Source organism: Taurulus bubalis (genome assembly GCF_910589615.1).
Source record: "Taurulus bubalis genome assembly, chromosome: 1".
NCBI classification, from domain to species: domain Eukaryota; kingdom Metazoa; phylum Chordata; class Actinopteri; order Perciformes; family Cottidae; genus Taurulus; species Taurulus bubalis.
In genome coordinates, this window is record NC_136589.1 from 30,992,081 (window position 1) to 31,008,150 (window position 16,070).

A 16,070-nucleotide genomic window follows, 5' to 3' on the forward strand; every position below is an offset into this window, starting at 1 on the left:
AATACAAAGGAATAACACCTTAATAACCCTGTGTGAGGCTAATAGTAAAGATGGGTTCTAAAGGAGATAGAGCAAGTGCAGTCCTTTACAGTTTCTTGACAACTGAAGGCTACAAGCAGGATGAAACAAATGTCAACATTCATAGAGGCAGTCTATCTGGAAAAAAACACAAGCTCAGACAAAACACATACACCTGCAGGTGAAGTGGCCACAAGACCACACACTTTTCACAACATGGTGCAACCACTATCTATAACGTGAAAACACATTTAACAAACCTTGTTTCTATATAGTTGTTCTAGTGGTGCATATCTCTGCCTTGCAGATAATTAGATACATATCTAGATATAATGGTCCACAATTCAAAACAAAAATGCTCCATGATAAATTTTCACAGATGAGACTCAAATTTGAATAAATCATTTCCTGCTCTCTATCTTTGTTTTTCTCTCATCCCTCTTTCTAACATTTTTTGTCTTTCTTTATATACTCTCATTTTCATTCTACTATTAATGTCCTGTCCTTCTTTGTAGATTGTAATAATATGCCATCCCGCATGCAAAATATTTTTGTCACGGTGGCATTGATTCTGTACAAAAGAAAAACACAAAACAACTCTCAGCAAAAGAGCATTAGGCAGTGATGAGAACTTGACTATCCACCTAGCAGTTGTAATTATGGCTGGAGAAAGTTTTGGAGAGCTGTGGACCACTTCATTGTCTTCATTGCACCAACTGGCATAAGATTATGTAATTTATTTATAATTACCTTTATTTTAATTTTAAAACTAAATTCAGTAAGGTGGGCATACCCTGTGTTTGCTGCACTTTTCCTATAATACACCATCTTTCTCTAAAAAGCTGAATGAATGTCAAGATAAGATGCCAATGCATTTAAAAAATGAATAGCACAAAGATAATAATAATAATAATAATACTTTAATTTTATATAGCGCTTTTCTAAATACTCAAAGACTCTTAAAAGATCACTGATGAAGAACAGTTTCCTCCCTTAATTATAATCATTTCCGAGGTAAATCTGCTGTACTTTGACATTTCATTACTGGAAATGAAATAATTTAACGGAATTAACATTTGGAAAGTAAAATGTCACCCCCTACAATGATTTGATCAAAAAGCTTTGAATGCTCTTCATGTATAAACAACAGGCCCTGCAGAGAGAAAGACTGGCAAGCTAACCATCATGGGGGGCAAACGTGCAGATCAGATACAAGGTCAGGTGAGAGCAGAATCAATACAAATGTGACAAACAGGATATCTTCCTGGTTTGTAATGAGAGGATGTCATTGAAACAAATGCATGTGACTGGGTAAAGAAGTTCAAATGAGGATCAGCCTTGAAGAAGGAGGAAGAGAGAGAGACAGTGAGGGAGAGGGGAAACCAGAAGAAGGATTGAGACGACTGAGGGAGAAAAAAAGGGGGTATGTATCCGTCCTGCTGGGAGAAACCCCTGAGAGATGGGTGTGGAGGCGTAGTGCTGAAGCTCATGTCCTGAGGCAAGGAGGAGATATCAATACACACATTCTGACACTTCACTGAGAGCCAGTCTCCTGCTCTCACAGAAAGAAATGGATGGGGACACAGTGTAAGGAGAAAAGGCATGTATTGACAAAACTGTACTAAAACTCCAAAACCAAGTGGACTTGTGTCAACAACTCCTATGTTTGTGTCCATGCTATAGCATTGTAGGAGTTATTACATACACACACGAACATCGCAAAAGCATGCAGTATAATAGGTGTAATATACAATATTGTAGTGTAGCAGACCCCAGCCGGACGATGGTAATAGCTGTTGGGTTCCCTGTCTGCTCGTGGGTCTCCACCCCCGGTTTCCGCCCACTGCCACGCCCCTCTCATTCATCCCAGCTGTTGTGCATTGCCTTGATCACCGGCAGGTGATTTAGGGACCACTGCGTACCTGGCTCATTTGTCGGGTTGTTCCAGTTCCAGTCTGGTTTGCTTCTTCAGGTGAGAGTGGATCACAAGAGCGGTTGAGTTGCCCTCCCGACTCTGGAGCGGAATCAGTCTGGCGTGCTTCAAGAGCATTGACCACAAGAGCGGTTGAGTTGCCCTCCCGACTCTGGAGCAGGGGAGGTGGATCTCCTGTGTTCGCTGGACATTACCGTTGGTATTAGTCTGTCTATTCGTTGTGTTTTGTGTTATCGCAATAAAGTCCGCCCTTGGAACTTGAACTGCTGCGTCTGTGCATTTGGGTCCTCAACACCACACCCCTTCTAACAGAACAACCCGACCAATGATGACGGACCCAGCCGCCGCAGCAGCATCGCTTGCTGCAGATCAGCTGCAGGGGGCAGTTGCCTCGCAAGGCGCTCTCCTCGGCCAACACCAGCAGTTGTTGCAGGACTTACTGAACTCCCAGCGTACCATCGGTTCCCAGATGGAGGAGATCGGAGGCATGTTGCACAACCTCTCATTGCGCCGCCCCGCCGCCGCGGAGCCGGTCCCGGAGGACGAGGAGTCCGCCTGCACCCGTGAGTCCTTTGTTCCCTCTCCTGTACCTTATGGTGGCGCGTCTGGGGAGTACCGAGGGTTCATGCTCCAGTGTCGGTTTGTTTTCACCCAGCAGCCCCGCACGTACGCCTCGGACAATGCGAAGGTGGCATATACGGTGGGTTTGTTACGTGGTAAGGCGCTGGTCTGGGCTGAGGCATGGCTCCACAGACGCCCTGCTCGGGTCTCCTACGAGCGCTTCAAGGAGGCTTTCGAGAGCGTATTCGACCACCCGGTGTACACCCGGGACGTTGTACAGCGCCTGCTCGGTCTCCGTCAGGGGTCCACCAGCGCAGCAGAATACTCCGTGGATTTCCAGATTCTGGCGGCGGAGTCGGGTTGGGGGAATGAGGCGCTGAAGGGGATATACCGCTGCAGTCTGTCGGAGCTTCTGAGAGATGAACTGGCCGTCCGGGACGAACCGGATTCCTTAGAGGAGCTCATCGCTCTCACAGTCAGGCTGGACAGCCGTATTCGGGAACGCCGTCGGGAGAGGAACTACCGGCCTTCCAATCCGGTGCGCCAGTTTTCTTCCGCTCCCGGCTCTCAGCCTCCGAGCCCGGTCGGACGGTACAGCCAGGAGCGCGCCCGCTCTCCTTCCTCGGTCCCTCCCCCGTTGGAACCGGAGCCGATGCAGCTCGGGCGGATTCACCTCTCTCCGGAGGAGAGAGAGAGACGCCTCCGCACAGGAAGCTGCCTGTACTGCGGGGAGTCGGGACACCGCAGGGCCGTGTGCTCCGCTCGGCCAAAAGAGAGAGCTCGTCAGTAGGAGTGGGGGTGCTGGCGAGTGGGTCAAGGAGAATTCCCCATTCTGAGTCTCGGTCATCATTTCCTGTCACCCTGAGGCTGTCATCGGGCCCTGTGCACCTGTCAGCCCTCATTGATTCCGGGGCTGAACAGAACTTTTTGGACACTGACTTTATTAGGAGCCAAGGGATTCCTGTGGAGGCGCTAGAGCGCACTCTGCTGGTAAGCGCATTGGATGGTAGTTCACTGGCGGAGATAACACACTGGACTCAGCCAATTTCCCTGCATGTGTCTGGCAATCACAGCCAGAGTACCCGGTTCTATGCGTTTCCGTCCCCCCAGACACCCTTGGTTCTGGGACTTCCCTGGCTCAGGGAGCACAATCCTCAGATTGATTGGGCTGGAGGTAGGATCACCGGTTGGAGTTCTGCCTGTCATTCTCGCTGCCTCAGGTCTGCGCTGCCCCGTCAGGTTATTCCTCCCAGCAGGCCTGACACCGGTCCTGGCCTCGTCGCAGTGCCTCAGGAGTATGTGGATTTGGGAGAGGCGTTCAGCAAGGAGCGGGCTCTTTCACTTCCCCCTCATCGTCCATACGATTGTGCCATTGACCTGCTCCCGGGCGCTCCTCTTCCCTCGAGCCGGTTATATAATCTCTCCCGGCCAGAACGTGAGTCTATGGAGAGGTACATCACGGACTCGGTCGCCGCTGGAATCATACGCCCCTCTTCATCACCTGTGGGAGCGGGTTTCTTCTTCGTCTCGAAGAAGGATAAGAGCCTCCGTCCCTGCATCGACTACAGAGGTTTGAATCAAATCACTATCAAGAATAAATACCCGTTGCCGTTGATGTCCTCTGTTTTCGAATCCCTAGCTGGAGCCAAGATATTCACCAAGCTGGATCTCCGCAACGCTTACCACCTGGTCCGAATTCGCGAGGGGGACGAATGGAAGACGGCCTTCAACACACCCCTGGGACACTTTGAATATTTGGTGATGCCGTTTGGACTAACTAATGCCCCTGCCGTCTTTCAGGCCTTGGTGAACGATGTCCTCCGCGACTTCTTGAACCGTTTTGTGTTTGTGTATATTGATGACATTCTCATCTTCTCCCCGAACCCCGAGGAGCACACCAACCAGGTTCGCCTGGTTTTGCAACGGCTGTTGGAGAATCAGCTCTTCGTGAAGGCTGAGAAGTGTGAGTTCCACGTTACATCTGTGCAGTTCCTGGGGGTCTTTATCGAGGAGGGTCAGGTGAGAAAGGACCCCGAGAAGGTTAAGGCAGTAACGGAGTGGCCGGTGCCCACTTCAAGAAGGAAGCTTCAGCAGTTTCTGGGGTTCGCCAATTTCTATCGTCGGTTCATCCGGAACTACAGTCGAACGGCAGAACCACTGACACGACTCACCTCTTCCAAGGTCCGTTTTTCATGGACCCCAGAGGCCGATGGGGCTTTTCGTGCCCTCAAGGATCGGTTCGTCTCGGCCCCGATCCTGGTCCACCCAGACGAGACCCGCCAGTTTGTCGTCGAGGTGGACGCCTCGGACACCGGAGTCGGAGCTGTACTTTCCCAGCGGTCCGCTTCCGACTCCAAGCTCCATCCTTGTGCCTTCTTCTCCCGCAGATTGTCCCCGGCGGAGAGGAATTATGACGTTGGCAACCGCGAGCTGTTGGCGGTTAAGTTAGCCTTGGAGGAGTGGAGGCACTGGCTGGAGGGATCGGTGCTTCCCTTCATTGTATGGACCGACCACCATAATTTGGAATATATCCATTCGGCGAGACGCCTCAATTCCCGCCAGGCCCGCTGGGCGTTGTTCTTCACACGCTTCAACTTCACCATCACCTTCCGGCCAGGGCACAAGAACACCAAGCCGGACGCACTCTCCCGTCAGTTTGCTCCGGAGGAGGGAGGTTCTACTCTCGACACCATCCTGCCCGCCTCGTGCATGCTGGGTGCAGTTACCTGGGAGATTGAGAGGGTGGTACGTGAGGCCCAGCACACCCAGCCTGATCCCGGAGGAGGTCCCCCGAACCGCCTGTTTGTTCCTGAGGCCGCCCGTTCCCAAGTCCTGCGGTGGGCCCACGAGTCCCGTCTTTCGGGCCACCCGGGCATCCGCCGAACTATAAACTGGCTCCGCCGCATCTTTTGGTGGCCATCCCTCGAGGAGGATACGCGTTCGTATGTGCTGGCCTGCACTACGTGCGCCCGCAACAAGGCTTCGCATCGACCTTCCGTGGGGTTACTCAGACCACTTCCTGTGCCCCAACGCCCGTGGTCCCATATCGGTGTGGATTTCGTTACTGGTTTCCCTCCATCTGACACCAACACCGTCATTCTGACGGTTGTGGACCGGTTTTCAAAGGCTGCTCACTTAATTCCCCTGCCCAAGCTTCCATCGGCCCGTGAAACCGCCGATCTGCTAGTTCTACATGTGGTGAGGCTTCATGGCATCCCGGCGGACATAGTTTCGGACCGCGGTCCTCAGTTTTCATCCCAGTTGTGGAAGGCCTTCTGTCACACCCTCGGCGCCACGGCCAGCCTCTCCTCAGGATTCCACCCACAGACTAATGGCCAGACTGAGAGGATGAACCAGGAGCTCGAGGCCATCCTCAGGTGTGTGACCGCCACCAATCCCTCGTCATGGAGCCGTCACCTTCCGTGGGTCGAGTACGCCCACAATTCCCACACATCTACTGCCACCGGGCTGTCCCCATTTGAGGCCTCTTTGGGTTTTCAGCCTCCCCTGTTCCCCAGCCAGGAGGTTGAGGTTGCCGTACCTTCGGTCCAAAGCAATGCCCGTCGTTGTAGACGCGTGTGGAGAGAGACTCGGGCCGCTCTACTTCGCACAGCAGAACAGAACAGGAGATCGGCGAATCGACGGCGTGTTCCAGCCCCGGACTACCGTGTTGGTCAATTGGTGTGGCTTTCGACCAAGGACATCCCCCTCCGCACCGAGTGTAAGAAGCTCTCCCCCAGATATGTCGGCCCTTATCCCATCATCTCCATCGTCAACCCGGTGTCGGTCAAACTTCAGCTGCCTCGTTCCATGAGAATTCACCCAGTATTTCATGTCTCTCTCCTCAAGCCCGTTGTCTCCAGTCCCTTAAATCCTCCGTCTGTGCCCCCTCCACTCCCCCGTCTCATTGAGGGGGGCCCCGTCTACACAGTCAATCGCCTCCTGGATGTCCGCCGGCGGGGTAGGGGATATCAGTACCTGGTAGACTGGGAGGGGTATGGCCCAGAGGAACGGTGCTGGGTGCCCCGTTCTCGGATTCTTGATCCGGGGCTCATTAGAGACTACCATCGACAGAACCCTGGTAGATCCGGTGGTTCGCCAAGAGGCTCCCGTTAAGGGGGGGGTACTGTTGGGTTCCCTGTCTGCTCGTGGGTCTCCACCCCCGGTTTCCGCCCACTGCCACGCCCCTCTCATTCATCCCAGCTGTTGTGCATTGCCTTGATCACCGGCAGGTGATTTAGGGACCACTGCGTACCTGGCTCATTTGTCGGGTTGTTCCAGTTCCAGTCTGGTTTGCTTCTTCAGGTGAGAGTGGATCACAAGAGCGGTTGAGTTGCCCTCCCGACTCTGGAGCGGAATCAGTCTGGCGTGCTTCAAGAGCATTGACCACAAGAGCGGTTGAGTTGCCCTCCCGACTCTGGAGCAGGGGAGGTGGATCTCCTGTGTTCGCTGGACATTACCGTTGGTATTAGTCTGTCTATTCGTTGTGTTTTGTGTTATCGCAATAAAGTCCGCCCTTGGAACTTGAACTGCTGCGTCTGTGCATTTGGGTCCTCAACACCACACCCCTTCTAACAATAGCGTACTGATGATTTCAGAGTCAGCTTGATTGATGAACATAAGTTTATTCCTTCCTCCTTTATTCTCAATCCATATGTCCCAAAATCAACGTAAGAGCTATGGAACACATAAAGTAAAAATGAGCTCTTATGAGTGTGAAAAAGTTAGCTAACATTAGTACCTTATTACATACATGCAATTACACATTGACAGGTTAACTAAAACAAAGTCACAAAACATATAATAAAAACCCAATAAAACACAAAGTACCTTGTTCCCGTTCCAGCTAGGTGCTTGGCCGTTCCTACATTGTCTTTTCTACGTCAGACACCGTTACCTTCATTATACACCGTCATTTTGACCTGCTTCTAAAACGGAGTCAAGTGACTAAATTGACATATACTTCCGGTCTCGCCGGAAGTCCTTCAAAATAAAAGGACCCAAAACATACAAAGACACTTACAAAATAAAAGCTTGCAGAAAATAATCACCCTATCAAAAGAACCTCTTCAGGGTCAGTTACATGTAGTATTATTCCAATCTGAGTAAAAAAAAATTACAAATCAAGTATGAGTGGCATATCATAATACTGACCATATCAAATATAAACTGGCACAACATTGGTAATACAATAGTAATACTGGATTTATGTAATAGCCCAAGTTACCATATCTTATTATCTTTATATAATTGGGTTACAAATGGTGCACTCATAACAATATAGTAATTACTGGTTAAAGCTATGATATTTTATTGAATTACTTGGGGGCTGCGGGGGCCAAACTTTAATCACAATATTGATATACTATCAATTTAAAAGTTGTTGCGGAAAATGTATTAGCATACCTATTAACACATCTAGCAGACACAAAGCAATACTGTCTTTCACTCTGAGGCGAGTTTGAGGCTACCTAACAAATACCAAAGTCCAATTATTCCGTATTTTATTGTTGCTGTTTTGGTCTCAACCAACTTCTGAGAGACACGTCTGGCTCTCCAGCTGCTAAATGCATTTCTGTAATAGCGTCCTGTGACAATGTTATGTCTAATGTGGCTCAGAAGTTAGAGCTGATAGTCCTTCAATCAGAAGGTCAGCGGTTTGATTCCCAGATCCCCCTGTCAGGTCGATGTGTCCTTAAACACTTAACCCTAAATTGTTCGCCATGAGTGTAAATGGGTGAACGAGATGTAGTGTTAACCACTTTGAGTGGTTGTAGGACTGGAAAGGCGCTATACAAGTACAAGTCCATTTAAACATTTACTGTTTTTGTTTTGCTGTCCGTCATGTCACACAAAGCTTCAGTGACTCATCAAAGATGTTTTTCTGCGTTTTGGCAGAAAACCAAAATAAGGAGCTGAAAGATGCTAAAAAGCTGCGTTTAGCTGAGGGTAAGTGCAGATTCTGCGCTATGGGCGCTGACACATACAGGTCTGCTCGTGTCAATTGCAGAGAATAATCCGGTTTGCAAGTAGGTGTCATGCCTCTCAAGAGGATACAGAACCTTTGATGCTCTGCCACCGTTTCATGTTCCAGACATGCCTCACTATTACCTAACGACAGAGCACCCACCGCAGAAATGTAACAGCTACACAAAGGCAAAGAGGACAGAGAGAAAGAAAGAGAGAGGCAGGCAAAGTGATATGTTCCTCTTCACCTCAGGGCAGACTGAGACAGACCTGCATGGTTTGGTCAGGCTGTCCCTTCAATACTCTCGCTTATCCTTTGATGATCCATCCCCGTCTATATCTCTCTCTCTCTCACTCACTCTGTCTCACACACATGCAGCATATTCCTATTTCCTGCTTTCTAACTGTGTTTCTCTCTTTCATCCCTCATTGTGATTTACTCCCTTTTTTTATTCTACTGTTAATGTCCTGTCTCTCTTTACAGATTGTAATAATATGCCATCCTGCTGTTCCTGTGCAAATATGTTGGGCTGTTATTGTCCTAGTAGCATTGTTTCTGGAAAAAGGAAAAAGACAATACAACACTAAGCAAAAGAGCGTTAGGAAATGATGTAATGGGAAAATATAGTGTCGTAATGTAGTGGGTTTAATAGAGTTTAAATTGAACCTTAAATTAGTCTTAGAAATGGGGTACCAAATGGGGAAGAAGCAGATGTACTGGGATCAGAGAGCTTGTTGATCTTCCTTCACTTGTATATGGAGGGGTCATAAACAGATAAGGTGTTGATTGTCAGGACAAAGGGAATGTAAATTCTGTTGGCGGGAACAGTGGGGGTTCATGTTTCTCGAACAGACTCAGCTACTCTGGTCTCCTGTCATTGGGGGGTTTGGAGGCGGAGACCTAATGGTGTTATAAAATGGGCTGATGACTGTTGCTTCTTTGAATTCTGTGTTACAGGCTGCGCCAGTAGCTGTGACAGACTTTTCCTTCCTGCAGGAATAAACGGACTTAAGACGACTTTGATTCAGAGACTTCATTCCTTTTTAACAGATATGATACAGGAAAATCTTCCATCATAATGATGACAACTTGTCTATCCACCAAGTAGTTTAAATTATGTATGGAGAAAGTTACATGTTCCTGTTTATTGCAGCAACTGCCATAAAATGATTTGATTGTTCCTGACAAAACGACAGGAATGTTAAAACTTTTCACTTCCAATTATTCAACCGTCCATCATTGTGACTCATAAACAAGTTAGGTATTGGAAATAATGCATTCGCATATAATTCAAATAGCATAGCTTTCAAATATCCTGTTCACCACTGGCTTTGAACTTATGTTAATAAGTCATATGTTTTCCATATCCTACTAAAAACCTACTAGCAAAAACTGGTAACTTTGGTAAAAATAGAATGAAATGTCTCTATTTTTTCTTTGCTTTTCTCAGCACAAGAACTGGCTGGAAGATTGAAGAAACTTTTTCAAATTATGTAATTTGTAATATATGTTAGCATATTCAAACCTGCAGCCAAAGTTTGATGGAGACCATAATTACTTATGCCAATATCATCTAAGGGAAGTCAGATTCATCAAGTCGTGACCAAGAGGTCTGGAGAATGAAATAGAATCCTCTTTAACAGGCACAGCAAAAACATGCTTCCTTGCACATAAAGTAATGAATGGAGGGTTCTCGACACAACATTGTAGGTAATTTTACTTTAACCAGACTATATTTGTTAGACTTCTGAGACATAAGAGAGCTTTTCAAAATCAAAAATCTAGAAATGTAGTGAAAAAGTTCAAACAACTTGTGTATTTTCAGCAACAGTGTTCTATTACAATTCTGATAATAAGCAGGCATTCGGACTGAGAACAGACCTGCGATCACAATAAGGGCTGTGTCGATGGGGTGTGTTGCTTCAGGTATCATCGAGATCCAAAACATCCAGTTTGAAAAAACGGCTGCCAAAACATTGCATAGCATAGCATATGATCCCTATAATGCATTCCAAACATGCTTCTTTTTATATATGGTAGAGACTAGAGCTGTACGGTATACCGGTTAAAAAAAAGCCTGCCCACTCAGTCACACAGGAAGACTCTCCTTGTGCAGGAAGAAGTCTCTTCCTGCGCGACTGAGTGGGCGGGCTTTACCCAGCATGCATTTTGGCGATGTAATTTCTTTCAAACCATGAGTCAAGCTCTATCCTTGAGACGTACGTAGCTCAGACCACTGTACGCGCAGCTGTGACTGTAAACATTAAATGTTGCTGCCTGCTGAAGAATGATAATAGTTGTTACGGCTATGCGTGCGCCACTAGTATGACGGGTTATGAAATAACAACTTTCCCCATGGTCCTAAATCCCTCCAAGTTTAGCTTCTTAACACAACCTATGTACCAACGTACAAACAGCTGCTGGCCAGTTGCGAGCGAGTGGTGAATAACGACGGCGGCGGTCCAGCATTGACATTTCAGCCATCTCATAAGAGTCTGATAGAATAGATACAGGTCAATTCTAACCAATACAGCGGTCTACACTGGCCACATAATGGCTCTCACTTTAGATAACTGCAACCAAATCTATCAAAAACAATTTCCTTGAGTCATAGCCCTAAAACTGCAGTGATTGTGTCTTGGGTAGGTCTGAGCCCCCAGCTGTGGCTGAACACATAGTAGACATTAATTGAGGACTATCACTGGACTGATGGTAAACTTTATAATAGAGCTACTGTCGATAAGAAATTCATTAGTTCGTATCAGGAGATAAAATGGCTGATAATGGGAATGAGCGAGAATGAGCGAGAAATTACAAAACAAAGTACCATCAAAGCATTCAGGATCACACTTAAAACACAAGTTAAAGACACTAACTTCGGACTTGAAAATTACAGTTTACAAAAACACATTCAATTGCAAACCAGTGTGTGCGCGCCCACACACAACATAAACCAACAAATGGGAATAATCAAACCTGTTTTTTTGTGGCAGCTGCCTGTGATGACCCTCTCTCATTTTTATTGTCCATCTGTCGCCGGCAATTTTTACTCTCGGCTATCCATTCTCCCTTTCCCTCCATTTTTTTCAACTACCTTTGTTCCTTTACCCTGTGTGGGTTCTGTAGAGGAAACAATGTACCACAGCACTTTATTCTGGTACCATGATGAATGGGGAGAATATGTGCCTGTTGACTGCGACCTCGAGATAAAGACTAAGCAAATGAAACTGCCTGCCTGCCTGCCTCGCAGCACCCCAGAGTCCATTGCCACCATTCCTCATGCTAATTTGATTGAGAACGCTCGATCAGCACATACTCCTCGACCCACACACCTTTGCTCCAAGGGAGGTGTTGAAGGGGGGTGCAGAGGATAGAGAGTGCCATCATGGCATGCAGTAATAATAACAATGTATCTCCAGGATGCATGTCTCAGCGTATAATGTTCAAGTTAGACCCTCTGTGGGTAGTTTACATCAAAGTGATATGTGGTACCGCAGGAGAGGGCAAGACAGAATGAGAGGCAGGAAGCAAAAGAAAAAAGAATATATAGGTAAAAATGTGAGGTGGGGGAAGAAGTGAAGGGCCAAAGGATGGAAGTAAATGATGACAAAAGAAAAAGTATACTGGAGGAGAAAATAGGCAAGTACTTAACAATCCTGGTCCATGTTCCCACACTGCAATTAATGTGGAGCCAGAAGGACAGCCTACTCTTTTCTGCAGTAAAACAAAACCAGGATTGATGAGAGTGTCTCTAATGCATAAATGACTGCCTTTATATGGGCTCGCTAGGAGCAAAGTGTTGAGATAGAGAATAGAACGAAGGATTGTTGGGTTGAGAAAGAAGGAATTTGGTATTAGGTGCAGAGGAAGACAAAAACGGAGGCACAGATTGAGATAGAGATTTGAGGAGGGTAAGTTGTTGTATGCATGAGCGAGAACTGCAGCAGTAGACGATTGTAAAGGGAGATCCATTGGGACAGAGCTGCTCTTTTGATGGTCATTTCTTTCAGTCTCCTTGGTAGCGATTGTATGGGTTTTATTCATTAGACCAAATGCAATGAAAAAAAAGGAGAGAAATATCACCTGTCCGCAGTCAGTACACAGCTTTTGCCTCTCTGACCATATTTCACCCGGTTTGACCTTCTCTATTCAACAAACCAAGTGTTAATCATTGAGAAAAACAATCAAGATGAATTGCCTGTTTTGTCTGGCTGCTCGTTACAGTGTCATTAAACCTTCACTGTGTCGCGAATTTGGTTGCTAGGGAAAGCTTTGTACTTTAAATTACTGTAAGTCGGTAGTGCTTGATTAGAGAAGAACAATGTCAGTGAGGTATATCTTCAGCATCTGCACTTTTGTGATATGAATAAAAGATTAAGCTATTTTTGCATAATACATAATACTCTTTTTTCCTGTTTTGGATCTTCCTAGACCCTTCCTAAAGATCGTGAAATCTTTATATACAGTGTCTCTACATATGCGGAATCATTGGTATTAAACTGTACAGTACATGTGCAATACAGGGTTCTTAAAAGGCCCTGTGAAAAAAAAGAAAAAGCCCTTTTCTCCTCAAGGTCAGCCGTATCTACCCATTATTTACAGAACAGCTCACACTAAACATTGAAAAACACTAAATTCTGACTTGGAACAGAAACACACACACACACAAAAGGAAAACATAAGGAGAAAAAAAGCTGAGTATCAGTTTTCCATGGTTGTCAGCGCTGGGATTAATAGGAGCCATTTCGCCATAATGAGCTGTTAAGCGTTAGCTGCCAAAAAGCCTCTTCGTTTGCCTTTGAGTCTCTGAATACGTTCTCCAATTATAATAGCTCTCTCTGTCTCTCTCCTTCCTGTTACTGTCAGCTCTGCTGTACCTGCGTGACGGCTGTCTGATTCCAGCTCGTGTTAGAGAACATAATCAGCACTCGAAACAGTCATCCAGAGATGAGGTTTATCCCAATGTTTTACTGTTATTATTAAACATGTACCTGTTCCGTAACTCAACCAGACAACTTTCAGTCAGTACTACGCTCCCAGCGCCTGGTTAATGGAAACCAAATATGAGAAGCAATAAAAAAGTTTAACAAACAAACAAGTGTTGCCCTGAAGTTCTTTTTCATGGATTTGTCAGAGATTTTTACTGGCCCACTAGGCTGTGGAAACACATTGCCAAAATGAGTTCTCAGTAACTAAACTGTCAGGGAATGCAGCGCATCTATTAATCTAACACTATCATTAAATACTGAATACCGAAAGTGGACACAGCCTTGCCAAGGCTCCTGTTTTTGCTATGCATAGCATTACATAATTCATTTCTTATCAGATTAATTAATGAAATCTGAATATTAATTCATTAATAGTACTGAAATTAATGGATCTGTGGCTAGGAACAAAACAAGTGTTACATCATAGAAATGCATGATACTCAGACTGGATTACACATGAACAAAATATGGTCTTGCTTCTTGTGTGGTTTATCTTTTTGTCAAATAAAACTGTGCTTTGTAACTCTTTAATGTCGTAGAAAACTCCACCACGTCCGATTACGATTAGGGTAGAAAATGAACATTGTCATCATGAAAAGCTGATATGTCTCAGGAATATATTCTTCCACTCTTGAGAGCAATTTGTTGGTCTGGTTAAATGGGGCAATTCAGCAGCAAGAAAAATGATGACACATGGCTTCAATTATCAGCAGCCGTGAATAGATCCCTGTAACGGGGAGTGCGAAAGATGTATCTACACTCAAAACCTGACAAGGTTATGAAAATAAATGCATTTTCATAAACCTCTGTAATTCTTCCATCCAACTCAAAGTCCCTGCTATTGTGAATTAAAACCACCTTAAGTACTTGCCACAAGTTTTATATAAAAATGTAGCACTTAATTAAAATAGAAGGGTATGACGTTCATGTATTGAGACAATTATCAAGAAGGTAAAAAAATAATAATATGCTGGTGGAGCAATGAATCTGTAGACAGTACAGCATATTCATTTACAGTGAACACAAACATATTCCCAATCCACTATAGGAAAAAAATGCAATACAAATACTTGTTTAGTTATTTACAAGCCCTCTGTCTTGTGACTTTTTGAGCAATCACATACAATGATGAGAAGAAAGCGCTCTTGAAATAAGATGCAATAACACTGCGAAGGGTGATGAATGGAATTCAGTCTCCATGACAAACATTGAGGACAGAGAACTGTTGGATCATCTGTTTTTTTGTTTTTTGTACAGTTTCCTGCACACAGAACTGAAGCATCCTTGTTTGAGCTCCAATGCGTTTGTAAGACAACGTACATATGGGAGGATGTGTATACTGTATGTGTTATACTTTCTAAATGTGAGTGGCTACTGTACATCGGATGTTTCTTTGTTGTGTGTTTGTGTATATTTGTTTTCCTACCAGCATAGGGGACCGGGGCATCCTTGTCGAGGGCTACCAGCGGAGGGTCCAGCAGCACCGTGTCCATGTTCTCTGTGATCACACCATGGTAAGATGTTTCTATCCATGGCTTGTGCTTGTTGACTGTGGAAGAGAAGGAAATGCATATTTCACTTCACAGCATAATTGTAATGATTGTTATTGTTATTCACATGCGTTGTTGTTTCAAACTGTATCTTAATGTGCTGACGGGAGGCAAGGGAAACTTTTTGAAAACCTTGTGTTGTGATTATGCCTGGGGTTTGTGATTGATCTCTTGGGTTTTTAGACATGACACAAAGACTAATGGAAGTCAGATGGTCAACACTGTGAAAAAAAATATTGATTTTGTTGTATAGCTTTAAATCTATGACTCTTGCTTACAATGATTCTGTGGCTCTCTGTAGTACTTTGGTAGAGAACACAAACAACACAAATTCCTCAGTTTTAGAAAAGGTAAGAGCATTAGTACTCCCACCACCTTTCCCCCTTTTGCCTCCAGTTTTATAAACTGTTTTCACTCCTTGTATACCTCTCTGCTGGCCTGAGGAGGTTGAAGACAGCTATGGGTCCCCTTACCAATGGTTACACTGTCAACTGTGGTCAAAGGGAATTTTTACTCCAAGAACCAAAGTCAAGGGCTGAAACAGGCCTTTGCAGCAAATCTTTACATTTCTAATACCAGACAATCTTTAAAAAACAACTTGTTATATCTATAAACATGTATTTCTAGTGAGTAATCTGTACTGACATCGTGAACTAAAGAACTCACAAAAACTCTGCGTTAAGCTTTGTGTTTTGACCTCTACATCTTTACCCGTCCGTCATCCATTCATTTCTATAGTGCATTCTCATTGTTTCTTTTTCTTTCTTTCCCTTTCTCTCTTTTTCCGTCTCTGTGCTAGTGTTGTACTACATTGGGAATTCAACCACCTTGCCACAGATGTGATTGAAAGGAGGATGAGCAGGAGATTAACAAAGATCACTGTAAATTAAACTCCCTCCCTCTTCCCGCAGCAAAGTCTCACATATAGAGACCAGTGTACAATCCCCAAGAACAACCATATGTGCATGAGCACTTTTGCACACACACACACACACACACACACACACACACACACACACACACACACACACACACACACACACACACACACA

The 16,070-nt window shown here is 45.4% G+C and overlaps 1 protein-coding gene across 1 annotated transcript in view; it reads right to left on the reverse strand.

Moving 5' to 3' along the window:
• The window catches only part of LOC306743105 (calsyntenin-2-like), a gene marked incomplete at its 5' end in the record, with an annotated part of 143,335 nt that overhangs the window by 58,049 nt on the left and 69,216 nt on the right, over positions 1 to 16,070 (reverse strand). Inside the window, one exon of the mRNA XM_079225588.1 lies at positions 14,895 to 15,017. Coding sequence (XP_079081714.1) covers positions 14,895 to 15,017 — 123 coding nt within the window. The remainder of the gene's footprint in view (positions 1 to 14,894; positions 15,018 to 16,070) is intronic.